This window comes from Centrocercus urophasianus, unplaced genomic scaffold (genome assembly GCF_019232065.1).
Source record: "Centrocercus urophasianus isolate 14NV4802_14NV808 unplaced genomic scaffold, USGS_Curo_1.0 seq_12, whole genome shotgun sequence".
Taxonomy (NCBI): Eukaryota; Metazoa; Chordata; class Aves; order Galliformes; family Phasianidae; genus Centrocercus; species Centrocercus urophasianus.
In genome coordinates, this window is record NW_024884364.1 from 13744393 (window position 1) to 13764392 (window position 20000).

The following is a 20000-nucleotide window of genomic DNA, read 5'->3' on the forward strand; positions in this document are numbered from 1 at the left end:
AAAAGAAAAAGAAAAAGAAAAAGAAAAAGAAAAAGAAAAAGAAAAAGGAAAGAGAAATTAAAAGACGCACTCCCTCCCCCCCTCCGCCGCAGAGCAGGAGGAGCGCAGGCGCGGCCCCGGCTCCGCTCGAGCGGTCAGGCAGCGCCGCTGCGCGGCTCTCGGCCGTTGCCTGCAGCGCTCTGAGCTCGGCTCGGCTCCTGGAGGCTCGCAGAGCTGTTGCTGCAACGCCCTGTAAAGTTTCTTACCTCTTCTGCTGGAAGCAGAATCCCTTTTAAACGCATTGTCGTATTTCCTCCAGAATGGGTGGGTGGCTGATCCTCAGGGAAGAATGTAAGTTAGGACCGAAGAAGCACCTTGAGAGATCGCCAGATTCCATACTGATGTTGCCAGGTTGATCATAGTACTGTAGAATTACAGAATGATTTGGACTGGAGGAAGCCTTAAAGATCTTTCCAGCCCCCTGCTGTGGGCAGGGCTGCCACCCACCAGCTCAGGCTGCCCAACCAACCTGGCCTTGAGCGCTTTCAGGGGCATCCACAGCTCCCAGAAATAGCTCATGTAAACCTAACTAGCCCTTGCTCTCTCTGATAACTGTGCTGGTTTTAACAACTTACATAAACATGATGTGTATGAGCACTTCTTTAAAATCTGGTGTACCACACAGTATCAAAGTGTTGGATGAGAAACTGGCAATAGGTCTCACGCAAAGGGATTTTGTCCTTGAGCAACAAAGGTAGAAATTCTCCAGGTGGCAGTGGTGCGAGTTTTGTCTTTAAAGTATGCTCAGGGACATGATTTAGCAGAAGGTTGTTAGAGTTAGGGTAGTGTGGTTAGATTGTGGTTGAACTTGATGATTTTGAAGGTCTTTTCCAACCTGAGCAATTCTATGATTCTATGATTCTATATCTGATTGTGCTCTGCTGACATCAAAGCCACAGTTATCATCTGTTTCTAATTAAATGCATTCGAACAATGAGGCAAAGGTAGAGTGATTAAATAGCAGTTGCTGCAGCTGGTGTACGTGGGCAGAAGTATTAACATGACAGGTTGTGCATCTTAACATGGGCCATCACCTTTTGCCACACTGTAAGCAGGGAGTCTCCTGCCCCACAGTGCAGAGTGCTTCGTGCAAGGAATCTTGTTTGTGCTGTCTCAGGCCATTATGTGTTTGTGCTCCTCTTCAGTTGAACTTTATTTCTGACCCTGCTGAGAGTGTATTGCTTGTTTTGGAAATACTTGCAATGTCCCTAGAATGTTTATTTTCCAGCCCAACACGCTGCTACATTCTTGCAAGCTTCCTCTGGGTGTAATGCAAGGTTTGGCCAGGAAACAGAGAATACAAATGAAAAACAGTGCCCTGCTCGTAAGGAAATGTAGTGAACCCATAACAGAAATTGTTGTATTGGAAACATGACAAAGATTTCCAGAGAAATAACAAACAAGCAGCTGGTCGGGACCTCCTTAAGACCATCATCTTCAAATGTGTATTTCCTGGAAGGACCAGAATATTTAGTTTAATTCTTCTCCTCTGCCCTCAGCAGGTAGGAGAAGCAGAGGGCAGGTTCAATGACAGTCTATCAAAGCACACAGTAAGATAATCAATAATTATAGCAACAACACGACTTGATGGCCAGCCAAACCGCCTCCACATTGCTCCCAGTAAGGGGTCAGTGCTGCTGGCTTTTTCCTTCTGTTTGTTGAAGGCAGCACTGGAACCAGCAGTGCACGTGGAGACAGACTCTGAGGGGTAACAGCAGGAGCATGCTTCACTCCTGCAGAGCTTTGCAGGAGCCCCTCTAACACCAGGATTGACATCAGGGTTTCTTTGGCCAGTAGAGTATTGGAGGGGTTGAGAGAAGACTTGTGTTTTCTGAAACAAAGGCTTAACCACTGAGAAAAGCAAAAGAGGTTCCAAAAGTGTGTGACAGAGAACCTGAAAGCACATCCTGATGTCCATGAAGTCATCACAGAGTGCCCTGTGAATAGCAAAAAATATGCAGTTATGCTTTCCATTTTGATACAGGAATTCATCTCTTTTTGGCTGTACATACATTAGTGCACAATTATTGTCAAGGATGAAGTACAGGCAGAGTAGAATTTCATCAAAAATCTCTGATGATTACCTAGAGTCACTGCCGTCAATCCAAACTGATGCATTAGTTTCACAAAAACAAGGTTACATATCCCACTAGTTTTATGCTTTTGCTGCTTTCTTTTTTCTCCATATTTTAGTAAAAATGTATATTAAAAAAAGAAAGTTTGTTCTCTATAACCACAGTATATGTTTTATTTGTGGCTCAAGACAATTCTTCTTCATTCAGTGTGGCCCAGGCAAGCTAAAATGTTGGATGCTCCTGTGTTAGATCATTGGGTGGTGCAGGAGAATAGCAGGGGATCATGATCTCTGCAAGTGCAAGTTTAGCTGGCCAAGCTGTGTCATCTGGTTTGTTAATACTGAAACATTTTGAATGCCACTTTGTGATGAACAGTGGAGGCAGAGAAATGTGTAGCAGGAAGCAGAAATTGAGGTGTGAATTCCATCATCCAGAAGGATGAAAGACTGGAAGAGTCTGGAATTGAGAAAAATGGGATGAGAGGTCCTGAAACGAGGAGGTTTCAGAAATGCAGTGAAAGAAGCAAAGTCTCCTATGAGAGTGGTGCAAGGGCCTGGCCGCAGTGGAGGAGTAGTTAGAGACCAGATGAAACCAATCCGTTGTTCACATGTTTCCATCCCACAAGTGCGAGGGCTTAGGAAGCCTTTGACCTAACCACTCTTTCTTTTTTGCTTCTCCTGGGAAGAGCATATCTCTCTATCTACACAAGGACAGTGTGCTAAGGAAATGCATAGAAGCAAAACAGTGGAAGGTCCACGTAGTAACTAATATGTCGATTCCTGTTTGCCTGAAGACCAGTGCTGAAGACCATGAAGTACAGGAAGTCTGGATGCCTGTGCTCTAGTGAAAGGATTTTGAGCATGAGAAATCTCAAGTTCTTAATCCAAACTTCAACTTTTCCTAGACCTTAGAATAGTGCGTTGTTTTGCTCAGCGGACACAGCGACTGAATCTCTGGTAGCACTACCAAGTCCGAATTTGTCTAAAAATTACCAATTCAAAACCTGAAAATATAAATCCAGATAAATCTCAAAATATTTGGGTTTCACAGGCTGCTACTAAAACTTATTTATAAGAAAGCAAGCCAGATTCTCTTCTGTTTTATGAAGTGGCCAGGGAATTGATAGCTAAGTACCAGTGGCAGGCGCTGCAGTGCAGATGGTGCCTGAGCCTGAGATCGTGGCATGCCTACAGTACTCCAAGTGAAGCTGCTGAGCTGGCAGCCACCACAGCCATTATTTTATTGCTAAGCTAAGCAGATCTGACGTGTAAGTTCACTGGGACCTGAAAATGCTTCATTTGTGCTAAGACAAACTTCAGCATCAACGCTCAATGACTAGCAGCATGTCCACAGATCGTGATGGATGGGAAACCAGATGCTTAGGAAAAGAGTGACATCAAATAGAGAACATATCCTCAGTGTATTGTTTGGAGAAAGTATTTTCTATTGTAAAGGCAAGGTAAAAGTTGTCAGGAAGTAGGATTGACTTCTCTTCTATACAGGGGAACAAGTTTGGCATTGAATTCTACTGAAGTCAACCTGTGAACAGCAGCAAAACCATGAATTTATTGAGCAGTGATCCTTATTGACAGCACAAACACAGAGAGCTGCTGTAAGGATGTTTGTAATTCAGCCCATAAACACTGACATGTCTGTGGAAACAGAAGCCAGACAGCGAGGCCTGAGCCTTCCTTTCCCCTTGTGAAGCAGAGCTTGTACCATGCTCTGTGTGGGTACCAAACAGAGTTTGTATAAAGTAAGCTGGGTTACTGTAACATAGTGTGATTTCCTGGAGTGTAAATATATCATCTGTAAGTTGAGGAAATACATGTCCTCTGCCCTCTGCACAACACAACAGCTAAGCATCCAACTGTACATCCAGACAGCAGGCCTTTGAAATAGCAGCTGAACAGTAGCCCCAAACAAGGCACATACCATCTGCTCCTTCTCTGCTTGCTTTGCATAGCTGCCAGCATCTCTTCCTGCTAGTGCAGGACAGCCCACTAGCTCTCCTCTAAGGCTCAGGCATGGCCACACCAAGAGACTGTATTTTCAAGCTCCAGTGGAGCTTGTGGAGAGGATCCAGAGGAGGGACACGGGGATGATCAGAGGACTATGAATAAAGGTTGAGGGAGCTGGGTTTGTTCAGTCTGAAGAAGAGAAGATTCAGGGGAGACCTCACTGCCTTCCAATATTTAAAGGGAGATAATAAACAAGAGGGAGTCAACATTTTACATGCATAGATAGTGATAGGATAAGGGGTTTTAAACCGATCAGATGTTAGGGGAAAGTTTTACACTGAGTAGGTGGTGAGGCACTGAAAGAGGTTACCTGGAGAAGATGTGGATGCCCATCTTTGGAGGCATTCAAGGCCAGATTGTATGGGGCCCTGGGCAGCTTGATCTAGCATGCAGGGGGGTTGGAATTGTATGATCTTTGAGTCCTTTACAATATGATTCTATGGAGAAGGTGTGGGAGTGACTTTCAGCATTGTGCTGGGATCCCCAAATTCTCTCACCATGACAGTGGTCTGTAAATGAAGCTGGAATGTGCAGAAGGTATCAGTGTCATTGCAGCTTTCTTCATCACTAGGAAATTAAAGTCTGGATAGAAAGTTTCTACCAGGAGGTTAAATTTGTGTTGCTGTATAAGCCCAGCAGAACTTACGTTAAGAACTTAGGACTTAAAAAGACATTAAGCTATGCATTTATGTAATGCAACGTACAAGAGACATGGGAAATCATTCAATTTCTGGATTGCTGGAGAATGCCTTTCTCATTCTCTGTATGCTGTATTTAACAGGAACAGATTAAAATGGGTGTCCCAGCATATTACTGTCGTGAGCATGTGTTATTTTTGTTTGTTGAAGAATCTTGAGATCTATTGTATTTCTCCTCTGACTGCAAGCATGAAGTTGATTTTGTTCTGGTAAAGAATAGCGTGAAATTTAAATTTCTGCTCTGGGATATCACATCTAGCTCAGGTTCACTGGCTGTATATTAATGGGCTCAGGGCAGATTTTCAGAGGCACTAAGGGAATGGAGGGGCAGGTGAGTGCCTGGTGTCCCTTTGCACTCTCAGAGAACATTCCTCCAGCTATGGTTTTGCCAGCTGCCTGTATGCTCCTCCTCTCCATGTTTGGAATTAAAGACATTAGCAGCAGAAAAACAGTGCACTTAACAGGAAAAAAAGCATCGACTCTGGACAAAAGGTATGAAGTGCTTCAGGGATCTGTTTAGTATTCATTGTGAATATCCCCCAAGAAGCAGTGTCCGCTTTTAAAGTTTCACTGGCTGGAGTTTTTGAGGATGGAGGGTGGTTTTTATGTCAAGACCTACAGCAGGCTGCAAGGTAAGCCTGGTTAAATCAATTTCATCCTTGGTTAGTGGCAGTTTCTTTAGGCTTCAGTAAAAGGACTGTAGAAATATTGGCAAAGCTGGTTCTTAATTTCTTATGGATGAGCTAAACTACATTTTCAGCCCTTGAGATCATAGGTCACAGCTCTGCTTTGCTAGCATCAGCTGCTGACATCACTGACACCCAAAGCAGAGCAAGGGACTGCTGAATGCTTCAACTGCGAATGTCATTAATGGTGGGGAACCTGGAGCTCCTGGTATCCTGATAACAGCACAAAGTCAGTGCAGGAAGAAATGTTGCTAGAAGTGTACACAGGTGAGAGAGTAACGATTTCAGTTACCTGCTTTAAAGAGAAGTAAAAAACTTTCTGTTTCCTGCAGGAACAAAATATGATGATAACAGCCACATAGTCAAAATCCATGGTTAGGCTTTGCAGTAACTTACAGAGAACTCAGCAAAGCGGCTTGCCCCAAATTATGATTATGGCAGTGTTCTGAGAAACATTCAATCTGCATTTCTAATGTTGGGTTTTTTTTGTCGGGTTATTTCTTTGAGGTTTTTCTCTTGCAAATAATGTTTGGAAAGTAACAACATAAGGTTTATCTTGCTTTAAAAAGACAGGCAGTAACAACGCACTTCTTAAAATGTTTGTTCTCAGCCTCATTTATTTAACAGGACAGCCTTTTTTATGCGGAGCATTCCTGGAACTGTTGTTCATTTATCTTCATCTGCAAAGCTAAGTGCCTACAGAAGCAGCCTTTGCAGGCAAAGCATCTCTCCTGATGGCCTGACCTGGGCCAGTCCCATTTCCCCCTCAGGACATAGCACCCCAAGAAGTCCGTGTTCTTAGCCAATCCCAGAGGCTGAGGGATGGCTTGGGGCAGATCCTGATGTCATTCCAATTCACATCTGTGGAAAATGGCAAATGCAGACTAATGACTTCATTATGAGGGTTTTGTGAGGCTGCCAGCAAACTACTTACGCATCCCCTGGAAAGACCCCGAAACCTTGTATAAAACTTCACTGAGATACAGGTTTCAGATTTTCTGTGCAGCTTGCTTAGTGCCTCTGCTGCCCAATGCGTTAATATGAAGACATGAATTACAAGATGATAGGGTTTTCCTGTTCCAGGCAAGCAGGTTTGTTAAATCTACATGACCTTCTGTTACAGAAGAAACCCCTTAAACAAAAGGCTGGCTTCTGCCCAGGTTTAAAAGGGAAGATTGCTTTTCAATTGAGTGCCTTAGCAGGAGACTGTGGCCAGCTGGTGGGAATGAGCATATGGCCCTGATAGGCTGGAAAAGAGGAAGGCTGGCTCAGGGGAAAGTTCTTGCTTTGATCGGTGAGACTTGTACCAGAATCTGATGAAAGGAAAACTTTTCCTGGAAAGGTAAGACAATGCTGAATTGTAAGCAGGATATTTTCTGTTTTATAGATGAACAAAGTCATTTTTATTCTCTACCTTCCATAGTACTCCAAGTTTGCAAAAATCACATATAACTTTGTGTGTTTCAGTGATCTTCTTAGATCCTGTTAACCTTGCCTTTAGTAAACTCTTATTTCTTATATCATGTGTAAGACCTTGGAAAAGTTCACGAAGTGTAGCTCTCATTCTGTGGAGTGGCTTTCACCACACCCCAGTGGTATTGCTGCTGGATGAACTTCCCCACTGCTGTGGTGGCCCTTCAGTAGAGGAATCTTGGCCAAGTTAGAGATGAGTGCTGCTGATTCAGGCCCTCTATGTAATAAATAAATAAATAAATAAAAGCTAACTGTATGGTTTTCTGTGACTGCAGGGTGGTATGTTGTTGAGTTGGCCTTTATTTCTCTTGTAACCAGGTGATAGGAAGGAAGAGAAACACAGTTTCCTAATGATAAAAAGCATTGCTTTTTTATGTGGAGCCGTTGAGACTTAACAGGTAAAGCAAGGTTTTTAGAGCTACTTGAAGGACATAATTTGCTTTTGAGGAAACATGGATGAGAGGCTTGGTCTACAGAAGGTCTGGTATCACAGATGAGTTTTGGACTTTGTGTCTTCAGCACGTAACTGCTTATGGAGAGAGGGAAGTTCTGTCTTTATGCATTGTTGCATTTTTCTGTGGTCCTCACAAGCTGTATGGCAAGGGTGTAATACCTGTAGCTCCATAAGCCTACATTGCCAGATTCCAGTTTCTTGTTACTTGTGATTTTCTTTCACTTTCCTAATATTTTAAGATACTACAAATTACTTAGAAGAGGAAAATAAAGATAAATTTTAAAAAAGCAATGTAATTAACTCCTGAAGTACCTACAACTGTGCAGACTTTGATTCAATGCAAATATCTGTTTAAAAAGCCAAAGATATTGGCTCCCTGCTAGTATCTCTTGCTCAGAACAACCTGATTTCTACGGTTACTCACATTTTCTAATTGAAATCCATCTACTAATAATTTTACAACCTATCATATCTAATAAAGGCGTACAACCAATGCAACAATAGGGCTATATTCATTTGGTGGATAGGAAGCATTGCTTTAAAAGCATATACTGTAAAGCCTATTCCTGTTAAGTTTTTTTTTTAGTTTGGATGGACGTTTCTGCAGACGGATCTATGGTCACCTAGCTCTGAAGTGCAGGGGCAGGACTGTGGTCAGGAAAAGAATGCAGGAGAAAATTAGTCAAAATGTCTTGGTGATTCATTTATTTACTAAGTGATGCCTTATTTATGCCTTTGTTATTAGCTGCTAAGGTTTTCCTTGTATCGAATTTTTTATTACATTGCTGTTGTTTTTGGCAGATAAAATGCTCCCGAATCCAGGTGTTTTGATATCCTAAGATTGCTGAGGTAGCAAAATATTTAGTGTATACATACAACTAATAACGTTGAAGGACTGACATCCTTTGTTGTTGATCCTTCAATACATTGTTCAGTGATAAATAGGACTGGAATGTCTAAAACGTTTGGCTGCTCTTCCTTTGAAGATGGCAATGCCAGAGCTAACTTTGAATATCAACAATGAAGGTGTTCACACCCATTCCAGTCAGTTTTCTCTTCCAAGAGATGTGAAGCATTAAAGCACACACACTCTGCTTGGATCAGGCACATAAGCAGGAAGCTGCTCTGGTATAAATGAGAACCAACTCCGTGGCTAGATTTCATTTTCAAGGAAACTGGGACATGCTGATTTGTAACACTTGGTGCATACAGCAGGTTACAGCTGTTCCATATATAAACACTGAACAGCCTTTGCTGAAATGATTATGCCTAAAATACAATTACATACATTTGATGAAGGAGAAAAGATAGGGATCAATAAGTGTCATTGATCTAATTTCCTCCACGTGTGCTTTAAGCCAAGCTTAATTTCTTCAAGCAATATTACACAATTAATAAAGTTAAACATTTATCTAGAGAACAAGTTATCACAGAATGGCCAGGGTTGGAAGGGACCTCAGGGATCATGAATCTCCAACCCCCCTGCCACATGCAGGGCCACCAATCTCCCCATTTAATGCTAGACCAGGCTGCCCAGGGCCCCATCCAGTCTGACCTGGAACACCTCCAGGGACGGGGCATCCACAGCCTCTCTGGGCAGCCTGTTCCACCACCTCACCACTCTCATAGTAAAGAACTTCCCCTTGATATCAACCTAAATGTTCCCTCCTTCAACTTAAAACCATTTTGCCTTGTCCTGTTGTTATCTACCCTTTCAAAGAGTTGATTCCCCTCCTGTTTGTAGGCTCCCTTTAGGTACTGAAAGGCTGCAATGAGGTCACCCTGCAGCCTTCTTTTCTCCAGGCTGAACAAACCCAGCTTCCTCAGCCTGTCTTTGTAGGGGAGGTGCTCCAGTCCCCTGATCATCCTAGTGGCCCTCTTCTGGACCCTCTCCAACAGCTCTCTCTCTTTCTTGTACTGGGGACTCCAGACTTGGGCACAGTACTCCAGATGGGGCCTCAGAAGGGCATTGTAGAGGGGGACAATCACCTCCCTGTCCCTGCTGGCCACCCCTCTTCTGATGGAGCCCAGGATACCATTTTCTTTTTGAGCTGCAAGAGCACGCTGGTGGCTTATGTTAAGTTTTTCATCCATCAAGACCCCGACCCCCAGTAAATGACAGCAGTCGCCTTCACTTTGTCCACCAATGCCGTCCCTTGATCATAGAAAGTCACCAGATTGGTTAAGCATGACCTTCCACTGGTGAAGCCATGCTGGCTGTTTCGGATCACATGCTCATTCCTCACATGGTCCTCGTCCAAGAGGATCTGTTCTGTGATCTTCCCAGGTACAGAGGTGAGACTGTCCGTCCTGTAGTTCCCCTGGGTCCTCCTTGCTCCCTTTCTTATAAATGGGAGTGATGTGACCCTTTCTCTAGTCGTCCAGGACCTCACCTGACAGCGACAACTGAATACTACTTGGACAGACTACTAATTTAAGCTAGCTCTTGTCTCTGATGCTGAAGATTACCACAAGCTCTGGAGTCAACCATTTGACCACTAGAACCAGTCTTGCACAGTGAAAATGAACAAACACAGACAAATACAACTTAATGGGAGAAAAAACTTGCAAATGCTGCTTCATTTATTTTTTACAATAGGGAGGCACTTTTACATTTAAAAAATGCAGACATTTCATTGTAACTACAGTATCCTAAAATATTCTTGCATGACAACAAAAAGAAGTGGTGTCTGTGTGGAAAACAGGATTTTCTTTAATTTCAATTCTATACCAATTTTTACACTTAAACAGAAAAAAAGCACCAGCCTTTTCTCCTGCTGCTCACACAGGCTGATATAAGAGTTTGTAGTACTGTTGACTCTTGATTGTGTTTCCTCTCTACTTGTACAAGACAGATACTGGCCAAGAGCTTTCCAGAATTCAATGGTTATTTCGGTAGTTACTAGGCCCAAATGAAGCACGTGTTTCTTGAGATGGGAAGACAGCAAGGAGGTGGGGGGATGCTTTCCTGCACTGATTTCCCTCTCATGAAATCTGGAGAAATGAAACGGCTTTTTTCATACGTTCCTAGCAAATGGAACCTGTAGTTTACTGGCAAGCTGACAGATGTAGGGAATTCATGCAGATAAGCAGCTGCATACAAATCAGTGCTGGACAGACTCAGAGGCCATTTTGAAGTTGGTTGGTGTAGAAGAGCAAATATTGTGTTATATCTGAGGGCACAAGTGGGAAGCCATGTTAACAATAACCGCAGACAAAGGAGTAATGTTGAAAGATGGGCTCAGATTCTGTGGTGTGATGCACTAGTGTTCGTACTCAGCTGTGAAAGAAACTTCACTAATGTCACTGGGAGCATCTCTGGAGAAAGACTATCCTCAAAATGAATCTTGTCACAATCCACCCTTCTTTACATACATTTCCACTTCATTGTCTTGAGCAAAGAAAGCAAACCCTGGGTCTAAAAATTTGACAGATAAATGTCTCTCCAGATGATGGATGGGAGTATATATATTCATTGCTTACAGCAATTCTCTTGCAATTTATTTGTATTGGGGTTAACAAAACCATATGTGAGCTGCACAGAGAGGCTTCTGGTTGCGTGAAAATGAGCTTGGAAGCAGAAAGAACACTAAGAATGTGAAAGAAATACCAGAAACACTTGAAATTAAAACATGAGGAAAACAGTACTCTTCTAATCACTTGTTTGGTTAAACTTGGCTGAGCAGAACATGGCTTTACATTCTGATATTGCTAGTAAAATCAAGACTTTCAAGTAGGTCAGAAACTGTATTAGGGCTTGCAAATAAATCTCTTCTGGGGCCTCTGTGAATGCACGGTTGACAAAAGTGAAGGGAATTTATGATGACCATAGAGGGTGCTTGTATTGAGGAGTGCCAAATTTGTCATAAATTGAATAACAGTTTGCTGCAAGTTCTCAGTTTTACTTAGGAAATTCCAGTCTGCTCTCCCATGATGAAGACCAGAGCTCCTTCCTTCATGCAATTTTCTGTTTTCTAAAATTGCCTCACCTGTATTTTAATCCACTTTAGAAGTAAATTACCTGATCTAATCCAGAACAGTCTAAAGCTGTGTTCCTAAAATAGAAGAATTAAAGTTGGTACAATATAAGCTACTTTGCAAAGATGAACTATGTTAAAAAAAAAAAAAAAAAAAAAAAAGAAAAAATAATAGTTTGGAAGTTGCTTTACCAACATTGGTACAAATATGTAAACATACCCACAGACAGTTTGGGCTCTGGATTCCAGGGCATTTTCTCTTTTACTGAAGGCATGTACTACAAAACCTGTACAGATTTCTCTTTGTATGTTATATTTGGAAAAGCTTAATGAGAATGATTTTGTCTACATTCTAATACACTGCTAACTTTTACAACTTGTAACTTCGTGCTGATATATGAAAAATAAGACGTAAAATTTCTCTTTCCAAACTAAATGTATGAAGGGCATAGTCTGAGCATGGAAGATAAATCTAGCTTTAAGATTTATCACTGATATGAATTAAAAAAAAAAAAAAAGTGCAGAACTTTGATCTTGATTGTCTCTCTTTAGAGCTGAAAAGAGAAGGGATTTTTTCACCCATATTCTATATAAATGGGTGGAAAAACACGCTGTTGATTATTTTCCTGGCACATCTTGAATAAAATAGTACAGGCTTCATTATGACATGAGACTAATTATGCAAATTATATCTGAAAGGAAAAAAGTTAAATTAAGAATTGAATGGTTACTCCATAATCAGTGGGCACGAGTGAGATCTGATGGAATTGTGTTTCAAAATGGCTTCATCCAGATCCAGCTGTCTGCTGTTGACCTTCACCTCCATGCAGCCGTTAAAGAAAGCAGTTACTAACGTAGCACCCACAGGAACATCTGCACAGAAACACATTCAATTTATTAGGCCAAGGCATGCAATGTCTTATGTATTTTTCAGACTAGCAAAATCATGGGGAACACTCCAGTCTGCCTCCGTTAGTCATCCATGGGAGAAAACAGCAATTAGGCTTTTAAGTTCTTCTCCCTTCTGTTTAAGATTCCTTGAGATAAAGTCTGCAAAGCTGAGTAGGGTCAACACAATTTGAAATATGTATTTTAAGTGTTCTTCCAACCAGAAACTAGAAAATTATACATAATGCAGGAAATGCTGCTATGAGAAACACTTAACTACAATGAACTAGTACTGTGTGCCATGGAGCCCACTGTTTTTCTCTTGACCTACAAACAGATGCTTATAGGTTTAGAGGTCATGGAAAGAACAATCTGACTTTTGCCAGAAAGCTATTCTGGATTAAGATCTGCACGTTTTCAAATAGGGGACCCCTGGGAACTGCACACATTTTATTGCTTCCTTACTATTTCTTCCATGTGAAATCTCTGTGAGAGACCCACTTTATCTGTTGCTCATTTAGCTTTCTTAGAATCAGATCACTGATGTGCTTCCAGCGTTCAATATGTTAGGCAGAGGATCAAGCAAGAACTGCTGTGAGGCCTCAGAATACAATATGTACTCATCTTATCTATTTAGGATGCTTGACTTTAGCAAAGGTCTTAACTCTTAAGGCCTCGGTGTTGGCAATGCGCTAGGAAGAGTCAGATACCACAAACGTGAAGAAGGCTCTGAAATGACTAGAATTGTATTAAAGTTATTACGGCTCTGTTAATCTACCAACTTGCATCTACTAAGCAAATACAGACTTCATCTGTGTTTGAAAAGTCAGCAGGCATTACAAAAACACTTACCTGAAGTGGTGCCTGACAGTACTGTACTCTTAGAGTATTCTTATTCTACATATTCTATGTGAATGAAACTTGTCTGGTTAGCTGGATTACATGACATTGCATACCCATTCAAAAACAAAATTATAGGAGAAAGTCACATTTAGTTAAAATTTTTTATATCCTCTACTACCACTGTGTAAAGATTTGCCTCTGCATGGATGCAGAAGCAACTATCACTTCAAACAGTTGTGGACTGGGGCTGCAGTACTGCCCCAGTCTTGCTTCAATTCTGACGAGTAAGCCTAGAGGGTGAAATCATAATTCCAGCTTCCCCAGTGTATTCTGCCTTGAAAAATGTCTAAACAGATCATCTCCATGGGATACACAGTTTCTCACTTCTTTATGCTCATGTGTACATTTTCTCCCATGGAAGAAACACACTGCAGATAAAGACTGGCTTTATCTGTGGCAGTGCTTTGACAACGCAGCCCATGTTAACGTGGATGTCAATTCAAGACTATGTTCATAAAAACTGCAAGGCTTTCTGTAGAAATTGTGACTTACTCTTCCTAAAATACCTTTAACAGAGGATAATAGAAAGTCTCTGCTGTTAGTAACTTAACTTCATAACCACAGTCTTTTTCCTCTACCAATTTTTAAGTTTGAGGAACTCAGGCTCTGAAAAATCATTGTCTGTGGCAATGCCTTTTTTCTGCATGATTCACTCCGAAATTGAACTGCTGTACAAATATGCATGTGTACACTTCGTGTACAAAATTATGTTTGCTCATGTTTTAACACTGAGGATTCACTTGTGGTTTATTTAAACAAAATGTTATTTGCTATTTCAGTGTATTTTCCATCTCACAAAGACTGTCAGTCAACGGTTGCTCAGAGCCTACTTTTTGAAACAGTATTTCTGACTTAAGCTTCTGCATCTCTGACAATTTACTCATAAATGTTTGTTTTCTTATACACTTGACACAGTTCCTACTGGTGGCATTTCAGAGAATACAATACTTACTCCTTCCCAGCTTAAAAAGAAAAAAAAAAATCACAAATTCAAACCACTAGAGAGAGACTCATGCCTCTTAATGGACCTAATAATGATCCTATTGAAAACTGAGCTCCTTCAAAAGCTGCATAGACTGGATGAAACAAGAAGAATCTGGGAGGTGAAAAGGGTAAATGATTTCTTGTACAGTTATATGCTTTGTACAGCTTGGGCAAGGCTGAACGTAATGAGGCTTGTACAAAAGAACAAATGAATGAAAATAAATATAATTCACCTGGCAGGCCACCCAAGTAGGTGACAACATTTGTCATCATTGCTTGATGCAGGACAGACAGTTGCTCTGAATTGCTTTGGTCCGTGTGGGAATCAACAGACAGCTGAAGTTGCTGTTTGGTTACCAGAAGTCCAACTTGCACTTTTCTGGGTGTACATAGCTTCTTTGATTCCAGACTTGCCACAGTGATGTTTCCAATAGTCACAATGATTTCCTAAACAAGAGAATACAAAGTCACAAAACATGCTATGTGTAACTTTAACACGCAATTATACTTAATTTTGATACATTTTACATTTGGAAGTAGAAAGAAAGGGAATCTGAGAGATGTTTTAAAAAGTTGCATCTTAAGCTGGAAAAGATACTGAAGTTGATAGCTGCATCCCCTTTGTAAATATAAATGATTCTGAAATTTATAAGTGAGAGCATTTCCTGTAAAAACTCTTTGGTTGTGGTTCGGAGGTGAAATTCTGCTTCTCTTAAAGTCAAAAGGAGTACTGCTACAGCTTCAAAGGTAACCTAGTTTTCCTTATGTGCTCTCATTTCAAGCAGTTGTATGGACAAACAAAAACATCTGTTTATAAATTGAAACCAACATACTATCATTGCTATAATATCACAACTCAGCCTCTGCCATACCTCCTCTTCTGCTCTGTGCATTTCGAAGAAAAGGTTAGAGATGTGATATAATGGATAGCACCTAACATAGGAGCACTTAGTGCTTTGTCTCTGCTGTAACAATCACAAATAGGAATTCATTTTCTGCACATCAAAAGATGATGTAAGCACTTTGCAAAATATTAATTCAGCCTTCCACCTCCACTGTGTGTAACTTCTTTCTCGTTTGACTTTTTTCACAAATGACTAGTAAGTTAAGTGAGACAAAGATGAGAGCTGTGATTCGTGTGAGTTGATGTTCCAGCTGCTAGAACTGTAAGGTTACCTGTGAATCAGAAGAGTTAGAGTCCACTATGGACAAAGCAAGAGGCACTGTTTCATTAGAAACCAGAGCAAACATAACACCAGTGTCTGTGGATGGGCGAATAGTCATAGTCACATTTATTAGCCAGTCTTCAGCACTGTCAAGATTATCTGTTTTAAAAGAAAAGATTGAAATTAATTAGTTTACCTGCAAATGAAAAATCAACATAGTCTTAAAAAATTAGTACTTAATCTGTTTTCATATTGTGGAAAAATTGGTACTAATCTCCAGATAAAGTGAATTTTGGAACTTCTAGAAAGAACTGCAAGTCTAATCTGAACCACCAGAACAACCCACTTTGCTGTTGTGCTCTTTTAGGACTTCGGACTCTTTTTTAATGCTGTTTTCTCTGTTTTAACATGGAACAGGTGCCGTATTTATTATAGGTCAATTTAAGATCAAACCTAAAAAGCTGCTTAACTCATAAATTACTGCCACTGAGTAGAAGATTGGCAGTTCTGACACATTTTTACATTCCCAAATCGTTCCACTACTAAAATGGGAATATGCAGATGGGTAAAACAAATGTGCAGATGGTGTGAATATCATTTAATATGATGTATTCACAGTGAAGCTAATACAAAAATTGTTTAAAGAGCTATTTGTGATCTTTTGTAACTTCCAGCATCTGCCCTCCCTTTCCCCATTAACATCTAAGTTGTTTTCTAGTAGTTTCTTCAGGAAGCAGAAATTCTACAACATGAAATGACGTTAGATCCCTACACAGAGGAAGGTGTGAGTGGAAGCAGTGGGCTATAGGGCTATAACAGCCTGTGGGAAGGAGCGGTAGCTGTGGGCAGCCACTTGAATCGAGGAGTGTGGTACAGGGCTGGGAACTGCATGGAGGGTGGAGAGAGTGAAGGCATAGCAGCAGCCCCACATAAAAAGGTCGGGAGGAGACACGTCAACATGATATGAATGAATGGGAGGGAAGCAGAGGAACCTTCAGTGGCAAAGGAATCGCTCATATTGAGTTGATTGGAAACATGATATAAGAAGCTGAAGAAATCTTTTGAAGTGGGCTAGGGGATATAAATAAAAGGCCTCAGGAGGAATAGCAAGTCCTAAGGTGAAAAAGACTGGGGATCAAAGGAGGGGCTGAAGGGCAGGATAGCATCTGAGATATAAAAGTGCAATGACAACAAGATTTGCAATGATACTAGAGATATTTCACTTCAGGAACTTGAGAGTACAGAGGGTGATCCTGACTTGCAAAATTTGAAATTAGGCTAGAAAGTCAGGCAATGAAGTTTTGGGTTAAAGAGGAGCAAGATAGGCATTCAAATAGGATATTTATTTAAAAGATGAATTGCATTAACAAAACTATAATGATCCTTGTCCACATCCCCAGTATACTTTCTCTGTCAATACCATTGTAGGTCTCTCTGCAGACAAACAGAGCAGAATTAGATCTAATTAGAATTAGTGTTCATCTTTTGCAAATGGAGAGTATGCTTCCTAATCTGAAGCAAAAATTAAACTGACGACATCAATGGGACCAAAAACCCTCATTCAAACATATTTCTCAAAAAAATTACTGGAATCACCACTGGATGTAGTGGCACATAGCTTAGCATTGGTTTGGGTTGTTTTTTTTTTTTTTTTAACTTTCCTTTGCAATTCATCACCTCTATCAACAGTCCAGTAAAAAGTATAAGGACAGAAAAATACTTACTATAGTTTAGATGAAACTTTGCCATGCCAATGCCAGGATAGAAAGATCCTCTCTCAACTGTTACTAAACAGTGCTTGCTTTGTTTTTCTTGAATAACTTCTTTTACACCTGAATGTCCTTGATTCATCAGGTTCCAGGCACGAATGCAGCCATCCAGCCGAGGGTTAATCTGTAGAGGAATTACAGCACTAGGGGTGTGAATTCAAATTTATTTTGAAAATGTTAATAAGAAAGTCTTACTTTACATATCAACATAGAGCCAATAATAACTTTATCAATGCTACATGTTACAGAACTGATACTTGAGAGAAAACAAATGGCACACATTTAGTACCTCAGCCTTCAATAAGTTATCCTGATTTAATATTTCCAGTTTTGATGTTACTTATCTGTACAAAAAAAGACACTGCTTCTATTTTTAAAGCTTATGCTGTTCTTCTGCTTAGATTACCATAGTTTTTCTATATCTCAAGGACAATGACAATAGCACTGTTTCTTGTTTCTCTAGTCTTCTACTTGTATGAAAGCATAAAGAAATTTCTGTAATTACTTTCTATTAGGCAAGGAGATGCTGTTATATTGCTTCATATTTTTTCTCTCTGCTTTGCTTTTGAGAAAAAAAAAATTAAGAATTAAAAAACTGGTGTACAGTTATTTTTTGCTTCTCTGTTAGCCTTCAGTTAGTTTGAGGGCTCCTGGACTCAGAAGCAGATAGCTGAAACAACTTGGTTGTGCCCCCCTCATCAACAAGCAGAGCAGGTTGGAATGGAAGACTGAATGAATCATTGGTGGTGTCTAATCTGGGCTATTAAGGAGTATATATAATATATATATATATATATATATATATATAGTAGAAATGAAAGCTCACTGTGCTACCTGCACAACGATATCCATACCCATTCAGGGCATAGCAGAAGCTAACACCACAAACGTGTCACTCCAAAATACTCATGCAGCAGAAAATTTAGGTGATTTAGGGAATCTTAAATATATCTTTAAAAAAATAAGGTACAGAATCCTAAGGGATTAGGCCTTAAACATTGTGCCTTTGTAACTGAAATGAGAGGATAGACTGCAAATTCTCTGCACATTTACTTTCAAAACAGTGGTTAATAACCCAATTTTCATCTTCTGAACAGTTTTCAAGCTACTATTCTTTCCTGCAAAATGACTGCAAAAGAAAAGATACAAAAAGCCTTAATTAACATTGCTTTTTTAGTTACCTGTTTAATGAGAGTGTCACCAACTTTGCGAGGTAATCCTGCAATGTACACCTTAGTTTCTAAGAAACCGTGTGATTGCTTAAAGAGAGTTCCTGGGCTGTTAATATTCATCACTGCTTCTTTAGCTATTTTTACGCTGATGCTGTTTTCTAGTTCTTCAACTGATATCTAGAATTAAATGAAAATATTTAAATAGGCACACACCAACAAGTAGGATATTTCTAAATGCTAATTATATTTACCTGTATGAAGTATTATTTGTATATCTCTAAATATCTGGCTTGTAAAATAGTGTTAATGCATTCAGTACTTCATAGCATATTTAAACTTGGATCATCACAGCTGTCCATATCCATGACATCCCATAGAAAGATGATCTTTTTTTACTCCCATCTTAGCCCCAAGAATGCCTACACAGCTGATTAGTTTACTTCATGCTCTATAGAGTTTGCAAGATGCTGACTTCTACAATTGTACAATTTCTACATTTGGCATACAGCTCTCCATTTCACTGTAAGCTGATACAGAGGATGGAGTGAGTGAGATAGAACACAGAAGAGGTTCAGCACCTGCTCCTGCTATTGTTAGGCATCAAAGTAGAATTTTAATGTCAAGCAAGTTGAACTGAACTGAAACAGGTCTATGCAGAATTCTAGGTTCTCTTCTCTCACTCCCTAAAAACAAATTTGTCTTGATAATACGGTGTCAATTACAGATGGTGAGCAAGCTCCTTCATCTTGGCTGTGCGAGCTTGAAGAACAAGCTGGACTTCTGGTTTACTGAAAGTAAATTTTGCTTTCTAGGCAAAGTGTCTTATTACTGTGCAGTTCACTCTGCAATCACACTTTCTAATAATCTACTGCTTCCTTTTTCATGACTGCAAAGAATTCCTGTGTTGCTAGCTAGTGTTAATTCTCTCTTTATCAATGATGATAAACAGGTGCCAGAAATTCCCTGAGGAAGGGGATCCCTGCACATTTCATGGTTGTTTTTTTTAAATCTGTGATTTGGAAGCATCATTCTAAGCCTCCGGAATTGTTGCTTAGATTCTGCATATGGTATAGTTCCATTAGGGGATTAAAGGAAGGGAAAGACAGGTAAATCCAACTTACAATATGCCACAGGCCATCATTAATGGCTTTTCCTCCACTGGTAACTTTTGTTCCAAATTCATTCTTGAATTGAATTTCAATCTTTCCATCACGAAGAGCAAGCAAAATCCATGCTGTATTGTCAAGGGATTCTGCATATAGTATAACTCCCTCTGAATCATACGTCCGGAAATCAAATTCTGCTGAAAATCTGAATTATGAACAAATTTTTTTTTTTTTTATTAAGACAGGAATACTGAAGTACTGAAGAGCCTAGGAAAACCTGTTAGTAAGTAAGTTAATAGATAGTCACCTTTTGGTAATTCTGTTTCTGAGCATTTGTGATATTTGCATCCTATTAGACAAAGGCAGAATCTAATGTTATCTAAATCCAGGGAAAACTTTAGCAACTGATTCCTGGAGCTAGGATTTGAAAAAGCTTTTGTTCAGTCACTAAAACTCATAAGAGCATTGCATGTGAAGGACATCACATCCTGTTTATTAAGACGATAGAGGCAATATCTCTACTGCACTGCATGGAAATATGATGTAGGGAAAAATAAGTGATCTACAGTGTAATTTAGTAAAATGGGTT

The 20000-nt window shown here is 40.1% G+C and overlaps 1 protein-coding gene across 1 annotated transcript in view; it reads right to left on the reverse strand.

The window, feature by feature from the left end:
• Positions 1 to 9998: 9998 nt before the first annotated feature.
• Positions 9999 to 20000, reverse strand: part of PROS1 (protein S) — a 31733-nt gene continuing 21731 nt past the window's right edge. The window contains exons 10-15 of the mRNA XM_042811074.1: positions 19427 to 19616; positions 18315 to 18482; positions 17089 to 17257; positions 15375 to 15523; positions 14432 to 14645; positions 9999 to 12296 (exon numbers count right to left, since the gene is read on the reverse strand). Coding sequence (XP_042667008.1) covers positions 12151 to 12296; positions 14432 to 14645; positions 15375 to 15523; positions 17089 to 17257; positions 18315 to 18482; positions 19427 to 19616 — 1036 coding nt within the window. The 3' untranslated portion in view covers positions 9999 to 12150. The remainder of the gene's footprint in view (positions 12297 to 14431; positions 14646 to 15374; positions 15524 to 17088; positions 17258 to 18314; positions 18483 to 19426; positions 19617 to 20000) is intronic.